Genomic DNA, 18,106 nt, shown 5'->3' on the forward strand with positions numbered 1-18,106 from the left:
TATTTTAAATCTACCGATTTTAGAGGCTCAAACCAATGAGATTTGAGAAAATTCAAAACTACGTTCAAATCCCACGGTGCCACTGGAGGCACAATTGGGGGTTGTATATGTAGTACACCTTTGACAAAAGTTTGTACTTCAGGCACTGACGCCAATTCCTTCTGGAAGAAGATTGATAAGGCCGAAATTTGAACTTTAATGGACCCCAATTTTAGGCCCATAGACAATCCTGCTTGCAGGAAATGTAAGAATCGACCCAATTGAAATTCTTCCGTTGGGGCCTTCTTGGCCTCACACCGCGCAACATATTTTCGCCAAATGCGGTGATAATGTTGTACAGTCACTTCCTTTCTAGCCTTAATCAAGGTAGGAATAACTTCCTCTGGAATGCCCTTTTCTTTTAGAATCCGGCGTTCAACCGCCATGCCGTCAAACGCAGACGCGGTAAGTCTTGGAACATACAAGGTCCCTGCTGAAGCAGATCCCTTCTTAGAGGTAGAGGCCACGGATCCTCCGTGAGCATCTCTTGAAGTTCCGGATACCAAGTTCTTCTTGGCCAGTCCGGAGCCACTAGTATTGTTCTTACTCCCCTTTTCCGTATAATTCTCAGTACCTTTGGTATGAGAGGCAGAGGAGGGAACACATACACTGACTGGTACACCCACGGTGTTACCAGAGCGTCCACAGCTATTGCCTGAGGGTCTCTTGACCTGGCGCAATATCTGTCCAATTTTTTGTTGAGGCGAGACGCCATCATGTCCACCTTTGGTTTTTCCCAACGGTTCACAATCATGTGGAAGACTTCTGGGTGAAGTCCCCACTCTCCCGGGTGAAGGTCGTGTCTGCTGAGGAAGTCTGCTTCCCAGTTGTCCACTCCCGGGATGAACACTGCTGACAGTGCTATGACATGATTTTCCGCCCAGCGCAGAATCCTTGCAGCTTCTGTCATTGCTCTTCTGCTTCTCGTGCCGCCTTGTCGGTTTACGTGGGCGACTGCCGTGATGTTGTCCGACTGGATCAACACCGGCTGACCCTGAAGCAGCGGTTTTGCCAGGCTTAGAGCATTGTAGATCGCTCTTAGCTCCAGTATATTTATGTGAAGGGACGTCTCCAGGTTTGACCACACGCCCTGGAAGTTTCTTCCCTGTGTGACTGCTCCCCAGCCACGTAGGCTGGCATCCGTAGTCACCAGGACCCAGTCCTGTATGCCGAATCTGCGGCCCTCTAACAGATGGGCACTCTGCAACCACCACAGGAGAGACAACCTTGTTCTTGGTGACAGTGTTATCCGCTGATGCATGTGCAGATGCGATCCGGACCATTTGTTCAGCAGATCCCACTGAAATGTTCGTGCATGGAATCTGCCGAATGGAATTGCTTCGTAAGAAGCCACCATCTTTCCCAGGACTCTTGTGCATTGATGTACTGACACAGTTCCTGGTTTTAGGAGGTTCCTGACAAGTTCGGATAACTCCCTTGCTTTCTCCTCCGGGAGAAACACCTTTTTCTGAACCGTGTCCAGAATCATTCCCAGGAACAGCAGACGTGTTGTCGGGGTCAATTGAGATTTTGGAAGATTCAGAATCCACCCGTGTTGCTGAAGCACTACCTGGGTTAGTGCTACCACCGACTTCCAGCTGTTCTCTGGACTTTGCCCTTATCAGGAGATCGTCCAAGTAAGGGATAATTAATACGCCTTTTCTTCGTAGAAGAACCATCATTTCGGTCATTACCTTGGTAAAGACCCGAGGGGCCGTGGACAAACCAAACGGCAGCGTTTGAAACTGATAATGACAGTCTTGTATCACGAACCTGAGATACCCTTGGTGTGAGGGGTAAATTGGGACATGCAGATAAGCATCTTTTATGTCCAGGGACACCATGAAGTCCCCTTCTTCCAGATTCGCTATCACTGCTCTGAGTGACTCCATCTTGAACTTGAATTTCTGTATGTACAGGTTCAAGGATTTCAGGTTTAGAATAGGTCTTACCGAACCGTCCGGCTTCGGTACCACAAATAGTGTGGAATAATACCCCTTTCCCTGTTGTAGGAGGGGTACCTTGACTATCACCTGCTGAGAATACAGCTTGTGAATGGCTTCCAATACCGTCGTCCTTTCTGAGGGAGACGTTGGTAAAGCAGACTTTAGGAACCGGCGAGGGGGAGACCTTTCGAACTCCAACATGTAACCCTGAGATACTATCTGCAGGATCCACGGGTCCACCTGTGAGCGAGCCCACTGATTGCTGAAAATCTTGAGTCGACCCCCCACCGCTCCTGAGTCCGCTTGTAAAGCCCCAGCGTCATGCTGATGGCTTTGTAGAACCCGGGGCGGGCTTCTGGTCCTGGGCAGGGGCTGCTTGCTGCCCTCTCTTACCCTTTCCTCTGCCTCGCGGCAGATAAGACTGTCCTTTTGCTCGCTTGTTTTTATAGGAGCGAAAGGACTGCGGCTGAAAAGACGGTGTCTTTTTCTGTTGGGAGGGGGTCTGAGGTAAAAAAGTGGATTTGCCGGCAGTTGCCGTGGCCACCAGGTCCGAAAGACCGACCCCAAATAATTCCTCTCCTTTATATGGCAATACTTCCATATGCCTTTTGGAATCCGCATCACCTGACCACTGTCGCGTCCATAAACTTCTTCTGGCAGATATGGACATCGCACTTACTCTTGATGCTAGAGTACAAATATCCCTTTGAGCATCTCGCATATAAAGAAACGCATCCTTTAATTGCTCTAGAGTCAATAAAATACTGTCCCTATCCAGGGTATCAATATTTTCCGTCAGGGAATCCAACCACACTACCCCAGCACTGCACATCCAGGCTGAGGCTATTGCCGGTCGCAGTATAACACCAGTATGAGTGTATATACTTTTTAGGGTAGTTTCCAGCCTCCTATCCGCTGGATCCTTGAGGGCGGCCGTATCAGGAGACGGCAACGCTACTTGCTTTGATAAACGTGTGAGCGCCTTATCCACCCTAGGGGGTGTTTCCCAGCGCGCCCTTACCTCTGGTGGGAAAGGGTATAATGCCAATAACTTCTTGGAAATTAGCAGTTTTCTATCTGGGTTAACCCACGCTTCATCACACACGTCATTCAATTCCTCTGATTCTGGAAAAGCTACAGGTAGTTTTTTCACCCCCCACATAATACCCCTTTTTGAGGTACCAGCAGTATCAGAGATCTGCAAAGCCTCCTTCATTGCCGTGATCATATAACGTGTGGCCCTATTTGAAAATACGTTTGTTTCTTCACCGTCGACACTAGATTCATCTGTGTCGGTACCCGTGTCGACTGACTGAGGTAAGGGACGTTTTACAGCCCCTGACGGTGTCTGAGACGCCTGAGCCGGTACTAACTGGTTTTCCGGCCGTCTCATTTCGTCAACTGACTTTTGTAATGTGCTAACATTATCACGTAATTCCATAACTAAAGCCATCCATTCCGGTGTCGACTCCCTAGGGGGTGACATCACCATTACCGGCAATTGCTCTGCCTCCACACCAACATCGTCCTCATACATGTCGACACACACGTACCGACACACAGCAGCCACACAGGGAATGCTCTAATCGAAGACAGGACCCTCTTAGCCCTTTGGGGAGACAGAGGGAGAGTTTGCCAGCACACACCAAAACCGCTATAAATGTATATAAACAACCCTAAAAGGTGTTGTTTTTGTTATAAGCGCTTTTAATATATATAAATATCGCCAATTTATGCCCCCCTTCTCTTTGTTACCCTGTTTCTGTAGTGCAGTGCAGGGGAGAGTCCTGGGAGCCTTCCTCACCAGCGGAGCTGAGCAGGAAAATGGCGCTGAGTGCTGAGGAGAATAAGCTCCGCCCCCTTTTCGGCGGGCTTTTCTCCCGGGTTTTAAGAAAACTGGCCTGGGTTAAATACATACATATAGCCTTAATGGCTATATGTGATGTATTTTTCGCCACTAAAGGTATTTAATATTGCTGCCCAGGGCGCCCCCAGCAGCGCCCTGCACCCTCCGTGACTGAACAGTGAGAAGTGTAGCAACAATGGCGCACAGCTGCAGTGCTGTGCGCTACCTTCATGAAGACTGAGGAGTCTTCTGCCGCCTGCTTCCGGACCTCCGATCTTCAGCATCTGTAAGGGGGGTCGGCGGCGCGGCTCCGGGACGAACCCCAGGATGACCTGTGTTCCGACTCCCTCTGGAGCTAAGTGTCCAGTAGCCTAAGACTCCAATCCATCCTGCACGCAGGTGAGTTGGAAATCTCTCCCCTAAGTCCCTCGATGCAGTGAGCCTGTTGCCAGCAGGACTCACTGAGATTTAAACCTAAAAAAACTTTGTCTAAGCAGCTCTTTAGGAGAGCCACCTAGATTGCACCCTTCTCGGACGGGCACAAAAACCTAACTGAGGCTTGGAGGAGGGTCATAGGGGGAGGAGCCAGTACGCACCATGTGATCCTAAAAGCTTTATTTAGATGTGCCCTGTCTCCTGCGGAGCCCGCTATTCCCCATGGTCCTGACGGAGTCCCAGCATCCACTAGGACGTTAGAGAAAATTAGTTAGGAGCCGATTGGCTTGTACTTTCTCTATCTCCAAGGCTTAAGCCCAGTACCCCCGGGCCGATGCAGGAGAGATGTGTGCTGAGCGAACCGCTCAGCACACATCTCTCCTGCCGCTCAGCACAGCGCGATCTGTGCTGAGCGTGCGGGGGGAGACGGCGGGGGGGGGGCCACTCATTTCACCCAGCGGGTGAAGTGAGCGACCCGCTAGATTGGCCTGCATGCTGGCCAATCTAGCAGCAGCTATAGCGATGTGCGGGGTGCGCATCGCTATCGCCGAGGGGGCTACACACGGAGCGATCATGCCGATATTCTAAGCAATCTAGTCAGATTGCTTAGAATATCGCTCCGTGAGTACCCCCCTTAAGTAAAATCTTAGTAAAAATCTACACATAGCACACTGCTTCCATGGAAAACCATCACTTACTCTCTTCATGACAGGGGACATGTATTGGGGCAGGTCTATAAGCCATAGTGTTTCAGGAAAAGCCAGAGACAATCATTTTCTCAATCAAGCTTTCAGCAATTTCACTTTTCCCCAGTAGTATCCCCACTTAACATAATAATTGATAAGATTATTTCTTGACAAAGTGTATGTATGCTGCACAGTATATTTTGCATACCATTCAAATGAATTACTTCTGTTTACCCTGCAGGATGTGATTTTGTACATGTCTCCTTAAACATATCCTCTTTCATTATACTAAACATGGCATGTTTTTTCCCCACAACTAAAAGACTAAAGGCCCATACACACTGGGCGATTTTGAGCTGAAAGCAGGTCACTTTTGGTGTGTTGAGCTGCTTTCAGCTCAAAGCCGCCCAGTGTGTATGCACAAGCAATGAGCGCTGATGCGCGCTCCCACTTCATCGCTGGCAGCCGCCGTTCATCTACTGGTATTAACAGTAGATGAACGGCGGGGTGAGCGGCTTTCCATAGCGTCCTGCTATGGAAAGCCGCTCACCCCCGCTGACATTGCTGGGCAGGGAGGAAAAGTGCTCAGTGTGTATGCACCTTAAGTATAATGTAACAGGGACTAATTCAGACTGGATCACTGCAGCGGCAGCGATCACAGCTGAAGCCCTATGTGGGGTGCACCCGCGCACCCTGGGAGCCCAGTGAGATGCTAAAAGCATCTCCAGGGCTGCGATTGCCTTTGCCTGATTGACAGATAGAGGCGATCACGGGGCTGGAGGGGGTGTGCCAACGGTGTTAGAACGGCGTTGGCAGGGTGCAGTTCGGACAACGGAGGGGGCGGGACACAGCGGCTGTGTGACACCACACACAGCCACTGCGACCTGGGACGCGGCGGGTAGCCCTGTCAGTGCGCAGGAGCTGAGCAGGCAGGGAGCTATTCGCCGGGTACAGAAGCATTGCCGCCGTGCAATGCTTTTGCACCCGTGCGGGGCGGGGGACAGTGGCAGACATGCGCGGCAGACTAGCCCTGTGCTGGGCGTCCCCCCACTTGTCTGAGAAAGTGATCGCAGATGTGCTAAATTTAGCACATCTACGATTGGTCTGAATTACACCCTAGGATCTTATTTGTCAAAAGTGCAGACTTTTAGGCATTTACCATGTTTTGAAATAGTCCATTTAAAACCCCCTGCAAAATGCTGCTGAAAAATCTGCACTTTTGAAATTGGAATCTGTTATATTTTCTCCACAATGTATCATGTTTTGCAGAACTGTGTCATCTTCCATGTGCCATACTAAATGTTAGGAACACTAAAACAACGTCAACTATTATTTTTGAGGCCTCCCGTTGCTTTTTGCCATTACACTACTAAGGAAGACACACAGGTATGGATTTATCATAAAATGTATTACATAAGAAGGTAACTGTACTGTATGCACCAAGATGTGTCCATGTCGGCAACTTGCCATCAAAGCTTCTTTTTTTTCAGTGAAAAGATTCAGATACGTATTAGTGTTCATTTTAGTACCCTGCACCTGCCACCTGTGTATCTTGGTGCTGAGATACAGATCAGAGCGTGCTTGAAGCACCAGAGCAGAGTTAAGGTGCATACACACGGTGAGATTTGGGCTAACCCCGATTCTCACTATGCGACAGGGGCTAGGTTGGCATCGCAAGCACATAATGACTGTGCTTGCGATACAGACTACAGTGTATGTACGATTTTGGCTAAGTGTTAATTTTGACTATCTTTTCAACGAGATAGTCAAAATTGACTTACCTGCACAGTCTATATAGGCTTGCGATGCCGACCGCACGGGCCCGCCATCGGCATCACAAGGTGACTTTCACCTTGCGACCTGCACAAACTTTTCTTACGATTTTGACTATATAGTCAAAATCGTAAGAAATTATCTCACCGTGTGTACACACCACACGTCATCGCAGGCAGAAAAGAGGAACTGCACGGGTTGTGACAAGTGCAGGGTGCTAGAATGAACACTACATATTTGTCTGCTTGCTTTTTAACCGAAAAAACGCATCTGTTTTCTTATGTTTGTGATGCATCAGGTTCACTGGACATGATATTTACATCACTTTTGTGCTCTAACAAAGCAGGTTTTATAATATGTTATCAAGACAGATACAAAGTACTTTCTATTGGTAGCAAATGTAAAAAAAAAAAAAAAAAAAAGTAAGGTGTTTGAGGTTCAAAATACAAATAAAAAACTAATTTGGGTAAGATGGGGATGTGGGGGCACCTTTTTGTTATCAACATGACTCCACGAATTTAACCCTAATAACTGTAAATATGCCATTCCTAGCCATGTATGGGGTCTAAGCAGTGATGTGCCGTGAGGTAATAGCTGGGGAGGCACTGACTAGTACCAGAGCCAGATTTACACACACACACACACACACACACACACACACACACACACACATGAACTCAAGGCTTCATGTGGGCATTATACACAGGTGAAGCAGTATATACTGCTGGAAATTTGGCGAGTTTAATCAGTGATATGCAGGTAGGTAGGGAGCATTGCTTCCCCTGTCACAGACCAGTATACTCTAGTGTTTTGACTATAAAACTGCCTAGAATACATAGAAAATATCTATATCATCATCTCTGTATTTTTCTTATAATTTTTGTATTCAAAACTGAAGTGTGACAGTATAGGCTCTGCCTCACCTGACTGCACATCACTGGGAGTAAGGGCACTCTTGGGGTCTCTGTTTGGAGACAGTGCAGAGACCGAAGCACAGGTATAGTACTGCACATGGTGAATTAGAACATGCATATCAGGCTTCAATAGCCTAATTCTTTGAATTGGTGGGAAAAATACAGATCTAAAAGGCAGATGGAGGTAAAAAATGCCTGTGTAAACAGTCCCTTAGTGTCTCTGTGACACTAGTATAGAAGTCACTACTGATTGTTAGCGTTTATAGGGCATGTCTACTTGTCTACTTAAATAATGTTTATTCACCATTATCCTGCTGGCAAGGAAATAGAGGCGGTAACTCTCTTGGGACACCAGCCAAATTCAAGGACCCACCATCTCCCAACACCAACTAAATTATAGGACAGTGATGGAGAAGATGCAAGAACATTTGTAACTCCATTCAGGGGGAGTGTTAACCAAGCACTTACTTGGCAATAAAGTCTCTAGATCAGGCCTGGCCAACCTGTGGCTCTCCAGCTGTTTTAAAACTAAAAAGTCCCATCATGCTTTGCCACAGTTTTTCTATTAGGGAATGCTAAAACTGTGGCAGGGCATGCTGGGATGTGTAGTTTCACAACATCTGGAGAGCCACAGGTTGGCCAGGCCCGCTCTAGATTGCGATACTTTTTTTTTTTTTTGTCTGTTAAGAATCAGCTTTGCCTATGGCTACAGCATTTAATATATTGTATCATCTCTAGTGGGTTGTTATACTTTGCAATCTCCCGATTTAACATGATGTTGATTTTACATTTGATGCAATGTCACCTTCAGTAACATGTAAAACAAGAGACATGAACGAACATATAATAATTTGAACCAAACTTTAACACGCTTGTGTAATAAGGAAGAGGTGTAATTCATCTACCACTTTCACAGAGTCACTGAACAGTTCTGTCCAGCAGCCTACCGTGTTAATAAGAGTGTACAAGCCACAACAAGCCCGGGAAATCTTTATCAAAGCAGAGAACAACTATGTTTAACCACTTTGAAAAACACTACAAAAATAAAAACGTGCCATAGATGGATGTCTAATTCAGCAGCACCTTCAGGGAATGTTTCCATCTGCTGAGAGAGAGAGAGCTGTGGCCAGACAGTTCACGGGACTTGTTTTGACTAGCATGACCAGTACCTGTATTCATCAGGTAGGCTGCTGGACACAAGTTATCATCTGATGGTATAATAATATGATGTGAAAGCGTTTTCCCTAGTGCAGGTGTGACTGTAATAGAACCTGTGAAATGTAAAAGAAGGTATAATGCGATCATGTCTTTACTCCTCTTCTGTGGATTGAGCTGCATTGTGCTTAATATAGGAATACAGGGAAGACAGCAACATTAATGCTGCGAGGGGAATATACGGGATCCGGATTGAAAGTCGACAGTAACTAGGTCGACAATGTCTAGGTCGACCACTATTGGTCGACAGTAACTAGGTCGACAGGGTCAAAAGGTCGACATGTTCTAGATCGACAGGCCAAAAGGTCGACATGAGTTTTTCACAATTTTTTCCTTTTTTTGAACCTTTTCATACTTAACGATCCACGTGGACTACGATTGGAACGGTAATCTGTGCCGAGCGAAGCGCCAGCGGAGCGAAGGCACCATGCCCGAAGCATGGCGAGCGAAGCGAGCCATGCGAGGGGACGCGGTGCACTAATTGGGGTTCCCGGTCACTCTACGAAGAAAACGACACCAAAATAACATTAAAAACTCATGTCGACCTTTTGACCTGTCGATCTAGAACATGTCGACCTTTTGACCCTGTCGACCTTTTGACCCTGTCGACCTAGTTACTGTCGACCAATAGTGGTCGACCTAAACATTGTCGACCTAGTTACTGTCGACTTTCAATACCACACCCGAATATACTGTATGAGATCCCTTGCAAATTAAGTTCTAGTAAGGACAATACCAAAGTGGGACTCCTGGCGCTTGTGCGCATATCCTGTGAAAGTGGTGGATAATTTTACACAAGGGTGTCATAACAGATCAAACTATTACACTGTAATGTATATTTCTTCATGTGTCTTATTTTACATGTTACTGGAGCATAGCCGTTTTAAAGACGGAGCCAAGGGAAAAAGGCGGGTACACAGTAAGAGATTCGGGATTGCTGGCGATGGACAACTATATCGTTGAACGGTACAGTGTTCAACGATATAGGGCGTACACACTGAACGTTATCGTTCAATGATAACGTTCAGTGACGTCACCGCTGGCATTCCCGAATTGACGGGTTGAGCTGCATGTCAGCTCAATATTGGTGAACGCTGAACAACGTGCGGGAGCGTTTATTGTTTACCAATATTACCCCCATACACACTGAGCGATTTCAGGCTAAAAATAAACGATAACAACATAAATGTCGTTATTGTTTACTTTTTAGCCAGAAATCGCCTCGTGTGTACCTCCCTTATAACCGCACGTTTTCGTATTTGATATCGTTAGAAGAAATGTATGGCATTTCTTGTGCATTTATTGGCTGCTTTGTTATTTGTGCCGTCTCCTGCCCAATCCAATGTTTAAGTAACTTTCCCAAGTTTATCTGTTGATATTGGGCCTGATTCAGATATTTACATAAATCCAATATTACGTAAAACTCCACTGTAATGACCTGTGCGTGTGCAGGCAGATTTGGTCACAGTGGGCCTGATTCAGGTTTGTAAGCAAAGCAAAAAGAACACAACTGAGCAAAACCATGGCCCTCATTCCGAGTTGTTCACTCGCTAGCTGCTTTTAGCAGCATTGCACACGCTAAGCCGCCGCCTACTGGGAGTGAATCTTAGCTTAGCAGAATTGCGAACGAAAGATTCGCATAATTGCAAATAGAAATTTCTTTGCAGTTTCTGAGTAGCTCAGGACTTACTCTGCCACTGCGATCAGTTCAGTCAGTTTCGTTCCTGGTTTGACGTCACAAACACACCCAGCGTTCGCCCAGACACTCCCCCGTTTCTACAGCCACTCCCGCGTTTTTCCCAGAAACGGCAGCTTTTTTCAGCACACACACCCATAAAACGGCCAGTTTCCGCCCAGAAACACCCACTTCCTGTCAATCACATTACGATCACCAGAACGATGAAAATTCCTCGTTATGCTGTGAGTAAAATACCTAACTTTTGAGTAAAATAACTAAGTGCATGCGCTCTGCCAACATTGCGCTTGCGCAGTTTGCGACAAATCGCTCCGTTGCGAAAACCACTAACGAGCGAACAACTCGGAATGAGGGCCCATGTGCACTGTAGGTGGGACAGATGTAACATGTGCAGAGAGATTTAGATTCGGGTGGGTTATATTGTTTCTGTGCAGGGTAACTACCAGCTGCTTTATTTTAACACTGCAATTTAGATTTCAGTTTTAACACACCCCACCTGAATCTAATGGGCCCTACACACTGGCAGATAATACTGAAAGATATGAACGATACCGTTCATATCTTTCAGTGTGGAGGCACCAGCGATGAACGATGTGCGGCCCCGCGCTCGTTCATCAGTGGTGCCCCAACACTTGTGCATGCAGGCCAATATGGACGAGATCGTCCATATTTGCCTGCACTGCTATGGAGGCGGGTGACGGGGGGGAGTGAAGAAACTTCACTCCCCCCGTCACTGGGTCACCCGTCGGCCATATCCGCGGCGGATCTATCAGTGTGTAGGGCCCATAACTATCTCTGCACATGTTACATCTCCCCTACCTATAATGCAACATGGTTTTGCCCAGTTGTGCGCTTTTTTTGCAAACCAGAATTAATCACAGTACCCCAACAGCCGAAGCATGATTGACAGGTTGCTGGTGTTTGGGGCATGTTGGCTCCGTTTTATGGACATGCCAAAGCCAGCGACTTCATCCTTGCATGCAGCTGCACTGGCCCACGGCAGCACGATTTTTACGGACATCCTGAGTAACCTGAAGGTTGCTCAGATGTCCGATGGTGACAAAGTTGATCTGATGCTGCCGCTTCAGGCACAGCAGCGGATCAGAGAAGTCTGTATTAGGCATCTTTCCATTTAGACCCCTCCTGCGGCTATCGCATAGTAGCTGTGTAAAAACAAGCAGCTGCTGTGTCATTAGTGTCCACATCTGAATCAGCCCCACTGTCAATTGTACACAACTTACTATACTCAAACACGGTCATGAAAGTTACCCAACGGTTCAGGTTTTAGGTATATCCATGGCTCAGCACAGATGGTTAAATCAAACTGTCCGAGGTGCTAAATAAGTCACCTGTGGCCAAGCATGGATAAACTTAAAACCTAGACCATTGGGGTGCCTTGAGGACCGCGATTGAGAAACTCTGCACTAGACACTTGTTCATGAAAATGTAGTATCAGCCCAGGAGGATGAACACTTTATTAAGGCACACCAATGTTTATTAAGGCAGCCAAAGTGGAACACCTTTTCATATGTGGAATGTCAAAATACAAGTTTCCTTATCTCAATACCAATTTCAACTTAAAAAGATAAGTGCATAGTACTTAAAGAAAAAAATAATTGCTTAGTCCTTAAAATATTATTTATTCTAAAAAAAACAAAAGCAAAACATTTTATTCAGCATAATGATAAAGGCTATATTTTTCCAGAACTGCAAAAAACAATAAAGTGCTGTTACCAATACAGGAGACAGAGATGGAGTAATGAATGACACTAGGCAGCCCAATGAAAATAGTTAAAATAATCTGCAACATAAAGGAGTCTATGGGGTCTATTCAATGCATGTCGGATCCTCTCCGTCGGATGCAGTATTCAATTTGCAGGCAAATCAGACTGGTTTTGCCCGCTTTCGACAATGCCAATCCGACTTTTTTTTAAATCGGATTCATAGGGGTCGATTCTATTCGGCAACTAATGAATAGCGCCGGGAATTAGCTCCCGACGCTATTCAATTCAGCAACTAGTTACGTCGGCGATGGCCCGTTCTCGCCGACAAAACAGGTTGAATTGTCGGGAGAATGGGCATTCTCAGACTTAACTCTACGGCGCGAGGCAGATTCCCGACAGAATCAGCCTCGCGCCGGCCGCGAGGCAGCACTTTTGTCGGGTTTTTTCTCTCATCCCCCAGGGATGAGAGAAGAATTCCCAACAATTGCAGGTAATTAGTTGCTGAATTGAATAGCGTCGGGAGCTAATTCCCGGAGCTATTCATTAGTTGCCGAATAGAATCGACCCCATATTGTCAAAAATAGGACGAAAACCTGTCGATTTGGCCGCAAATCCGACATGCACGTGGTTTCGCGCCTAATCCGCCGATCCACGTGTTTTCAGACAAGCCGGAAAAACGGCAGGACCACTGAATAGGTCGAGTCATGATTCAACCTAAAAAAAGTTGGAAACTGCCGTCTTTCACACTAGACAGCAGTTCAGGCTTCAATTGAATAGATCTCTATGTACTAAGTCTCAAAGGGGTCGATTCTATTCGGCAACTTAAGAATAGCGCCGGGAATTAGCTCCCGACGCTATTCAATTCAGCTGCTAGTGACCCGCAATTGTCGGGAATTCTTCTCTCATCCCCGGGGGATGAGAGAAGAAACCCGACAAAAGTGCTGCCTCGCGGCCGGCGCGAGGCTGATTCTGTCGGGAATCAGCCTCGCGCCGGGGAGTTAAGTCGGAGAATGCCCGTTCTCCCGACAATTCAACCTGTTTAGTCGGCGAGAACGGGACATCGCCGACTTAACTGGAGCTGAATTGAATAGCGTCGGGAGCTAATTCCCAGCACTATTCTTAAGTTGCCGAATAGAATCGACCCCAAAGAGAGATAGTGGACGGAGGTAAAGTACCAACCAGCTCCTACTGTCATTTTTCAACCACAGCCTCTGACATGGTAGTTAGGGGTTGATTAGCTGGTACTTTCTCTCTCTCCAAGGCTTAGTAAATAGACCCATTTATTTAAACATTGACAGTTAGGAGCTGATTGGCTCTTCCCTTATCTCTCTCCAAAGCTTAGTACATATACCCCAAAGTACCTTCACTAGTCAGATTTTCTGCAACTAAAACAAAAATTAGAAATTTGTGCTTTTTAGATCTTAACAAATTACAAACATGGTTATTGCTGGCTGCTTACTACAATACAGGTTAAGTATCCCTTATCCAAATATTCCGAAATACGGACTTTTTTAGTGAGAGTGAGATAGTGAAACCTTTGTTTTTTGATAGCTCAATGTGCACAAACTTTGTTTAATACACAAAGTTATTAAAAATATTGTATTAAATGACCTTTAGGCTGTGTGTATTAGGTGTACATGAAACATAAATGAATTGTGTGAATGTACACACACTTTGTTTAATGTACAAAGTTATAAAAATATTGTCTAAAATGACCTTCAGGCTGTGTGTATATGGTGTATATGTAACATAAATGCATTCTGTGCTTAGACTTAGGTCCCATTGCCATGATATCTCATTATGGTATGCAATTATTCCAAAATACGGAAAAATCCCATATCCAAAATACCTCTGGTCCCAAGCATTTTGGATAAGGGATACTCAACCTGTATACGTATATATGTAACTCAAATACAATCAAGATACCCAATAACAATCCAGTTGAAACTAATCAGATCGTGACCAAGCACGTTAAGTCAAAAAGATAACAGATCATCATCCGATTGTTACTGACCCGCAGATCGATCGTCGCTGGAGCATACACACTTGCCGAGAACATGAGCGACATCGCTCAGGAAGGGGGAATATGTTTATTCACCTTTAGGCTATATACACATTACAACGATGTTCACACGATGCAAAATCGTTTGCAGCGGCCCCCCCAACATCTGCAAGTGCATACACACTTGCCGATGTCGAGTGCAACTAATGCAAGCGAGACGGGCGCTATGATGCACGCGACAGCATGGACCATGTCTGCGATATGGCCTGTCGGATGTGCATGCAGACAACCCACGGGAGTGCGCATTGAGCGACATATCATCTGTACACACTAGGCAACATCATTCTGAACCGACCGTTATCGGACAGATCGTACGCACCTTAAGCATGAGAGTGGGGTAATCCATTAACTGCACAAACAGAAATGCAGGATATGAACCTGCCACTCTACCTGCGGAACCAGATTTCATCCAATTTGGCAACAAAGTGTGCCCTGCCACATAAACCAAGCGTGAGTATTGGCTTGTGAGGCCCTCTTATCTCAGCCAAAGGCCTACCAGAAAATAAGTTAGTTTAAACTCAACAAAAAAAATGCAATTAGTGACATGACATTGTATCTGACAGCAATGAGTCATCATGTGATTCCCCTCACCTTCAGCAACAAGGATGGAGGAAGCTGATTAATATGAAACTGTTCACAAGGAAAAGCCACATCAGCCTCCACCTTGTGGTTTTCAGGATCAGCTTCCCTGATGCAGAAGCTTGGACATTGTGGTTGAACCTGTGAATGTGCAGGATGCAAGTAGGAAGCAGAGTCCAAGCATGAAGAGGAGCAACCAAAGACCTGGTCATTTTGAGGTTCTGGCTCAACAGATAGCGGATGTCCTGGTTGCAAGGTGTTGGGCTGTAAATGCTCCGAGGTCAGGTCTTGGGTCTTGTCCTCTGGTGAGGATGTAGCTAGATCCCTAGTAAGCTGGTGGTTAAGTTCCTCTGTGCAGGGTACAATAGCATTAGCAGAAAGATGGTATATATGCCCCTCTGAGCAGGAAGGTTTTGGGTCCACAGCAGGATGGTCTGAGCAGGGAGCTGTAGCATCCCCAAGGACATGGTATTCAGGCTCCTCCGAGCAAGGGGTTCCAGTATGTCCAGTAGGATGGCACAGAGTCCCCACTAAGCTGGTGGGTATAGAATCCCCAGAACTATGGTATACAGGCTCCTGGGAGCAGGAGGGGGCAGGTTCCACAGTGCTCTGGTTTAGGGGCTCCTCTGATGAAGGGGGTGCTGGATCTCCAGCAGGATGGCACAGAGGGCCCTCTGATGAAGGGCGTGCTGGATCCCCAGTAAGCTGGTATAAAGGCTCCTTTGAGGAGGGGGGTTCAGGATGCCCAGTACACTGCTCTTCCTTTAAACACAGCGGTGTCTGATCCCCAGAAAAGTGGGGTGCTTGCTCGTCTTCTAATGTGTGGGGGAGACCTCCAGAAAAGGGGAGCACATGCTCCTGCCTCCCTACTCCACTGTCAGAGAGGCCCCCATCTGGGGCACAGCGGGGGAGCTTGCACGGGGTGCGGGGTTTCTGGCTCCCACCGCAGTTCTTCCGCTTGCACACCATGTCGGCAGCCAGAGCAGCGCCGCCGGGCTGCGGGGAGGTGACGGTGCGGAACTCAGCTCCCCTGGTGAATCCTGCGCACAGAAGGCTCCTCTCCTGCCAGGCACTCAGCTCCGCAGGGCACAGCAGCAGCAGGCGGGCGCAGTCCTGGGCAGCGGTGCGGGCCGCCGGCAGGTCTGGGGATGCCTGCTCGCTGCTCGGGGTCTCCCTGGGGTTGCTGTGCACGATGAAACAGAGCATGCAGGGTCCCCGGAGCAGGCAGTCCCCGCGCTGCTGCTTCCTCCTCCGGCTGCTCTCCGCTGTGTGGCCGCTGCGCTGCTTGCAGAGCAGGCTGCCCATAAAGGACGGGCAGCTCAGAAGAGGAGGGGGCGCTGCGAGCGGCCGCAGTCCTGTCTCTGACACTCGGTCACCCACACTCACTCACTAGCTCTACTTCTTTTTCCGTTACCGCCGCTCCCACGTCATCACAACACAGGACGTCACGCACGAAGCTCAGGCTGCTATTGGACGAGATGCGTGCGTGGCTGTACGTCCCGATGCTAATACCCATCACCATAGAGACATTCAGGGATTGTAGCCGCCATATTTGTTAATGGTAAATATAAAGGTTTACGAAGAGACGTGCGCGGCAAGTGCACGTACTGTTAGTGGCATGTGCCCTTTTCCAGCATGGCCGCCGCTTCCATTTCCTAGAGCTAGAGGAGCTGTGTTTGATAAGGCAACATCGTAAAAGTCAGCGCCCCCATCTGGTTATAGACAGTATACTATCTGCCGTATAAAGCTGCTGTCCAGTTAACTGGTAGTTGTAACCATATTAGTGATACGATGCTGAAGTTAGCTTCTTATTCAGCCAGCTTCTTATTCACTTCTTATTCACTTCTTATTCGAGCTCCAGCTTCTTATTCAAAAAATTTAGTTTTGCAAGGGTTAACTAGTCTTGGGCCACAAATTTGACACCTGAAATCAACAGAGGGTGGTCACTTATATATCACCCACTTGTATTTTGTTTTGCCCAACGCTGTTTTGGGCATGAAATACACTGGCAAAGTGTAGAGATGAGCGCCTGAAATTTTTCGGGTTTTGTGTTTTGGTTTTGGGTTCGGTTCCGCGGCCGTGTTTTGGGTTCGAACGCGTTTTGGCAAAACCTCACCGAATTTTTTTTGTCGGATTCGGGTGTGTTTTGGATTCGGGTGTTTTTTTCAAAAAACACTAAAAAACAGCTTAAATCATAGAATTTGGGGGTCATTTTGATCCCAAAGTATTATTAACCTCAAAAACCATAATTTACACTCATTTTCAGTCTATTCTGAATACCTCACACCTCACAATATTATTTTTAGTCCTAAAATTTGCACCGAGGTCGCTGTGTGAGTAAGATAAGCGACCCTAGTGGCCGACACAAACACCGGGCCCATCTAGGAGTGGCACTGCAGTGTCACGCAGGATGTCCCTTCCAAAAAACCCTCCCCAAACAGCACATGACGCAAAGAAAAAAAGAGGCGCAATGAGGTAGCTGTGTGAGTAAGATTAGCGACCCTAGTGGCCGACACAAACACCGGGCCCATCTAGGAGTGGCACTGCAGTGTCACGCAGGATGTCCCTTCCAAAAAACCCTCCCCAAACAGCACATGACGCAAAGAAAAAAAGAGGCGCAATGAGGTAGCTGACTGTGTGAGTAAGATTAGCGACCCTAGTGGCCGACACAAACACCGGGCCCATCTAGGAGTGGCACTGCAGTGTCACGCAGGATGTCCCTTCCAAAAAACCCTCCCCAATCAGCACATGATGCAAAGAAAAAGAAAAGAAAAAAGAGGTGCAAGATGGAATTGTCCTTGGGCCCTCCCACCCACCCTTATGTTGTATAAACAAAACAGGACATGCACACTTTAACCAACCCATCATTTCAGTGACAGGGTCTGCCACACGACTGTGACTGATATGACGGGTTGGTTTGGACCCCCCCCAAAAAAGAAGCAATTAATCTCTCCTTGCACAAACTGGCTCTACAGAGGCAAGATGTCCACCTCATCTTCACCCTCCGATATATCACCGTGTACATCCCCCTCCTCACAGATTATCAATTCGTCCCCACTGGAATCCACCATCTCAGCTCCCTGTGTACTTTGTGGAGGCAATTGCTGCTGGTCAATGTCTCCGCGGAGGAATGGATTATAATTCATTTTAATGAACATCATCTTCTCCACATTTTCTGGATGTAACCTCGT

General features: G+C 47.1%; 1 protein-coding gene across 4 annotated transcripts in view; it reads right to left on the reverse strand.

Annotated features, from left to right (window-relative positions):
• The window catches only part of FBXL17 (F-box and leucine rich repeat protein 17), a 1,047,892-nt gene that overhangs the window by 929,761 nt on the left and 100,025 nt on the right, over positions 1-18,106 (reverse strand). The window contains exon 1 of one of the 4 annotated variants that reach the window (XM_063964089.1): positions 14,928-16,398. The exons of 1 other annotated variant lie outside the window; for it this stretch is intronic. In XM_063964089.1, the coding sequence (XP_063820159.1) occupies positions 14,928-16,220 (1,293 nt within the window). In that variant the 5' untranslated portion in view covers positions 16,221-16,398. Of the gene's footprint in view, positions 1-14,927; positions 16,402-18,106 lie in introns of those variants that run through there. 2 more of the 4 variants (XM_063964090.1, XM_063964091.1) reach the window with 2 other exon arrangements.

The sequence above is a fragment of the Pseudophryne corroboree genome, chromosome 1, assembly GCF_028390025.1.
Source record: "Pseudophryne corroboree isolate aPseCor3 chromosome 1, aPseCor3.hap2, whole genome shotgun sequence".
Taxonomy (NCBI): domain Eukaryota; kingdom Metazoa; phylum Chordata; class Amphibia; order Anura; family Myobatrachidae; genus Pseudophryne; species Pseudophryne corroboree.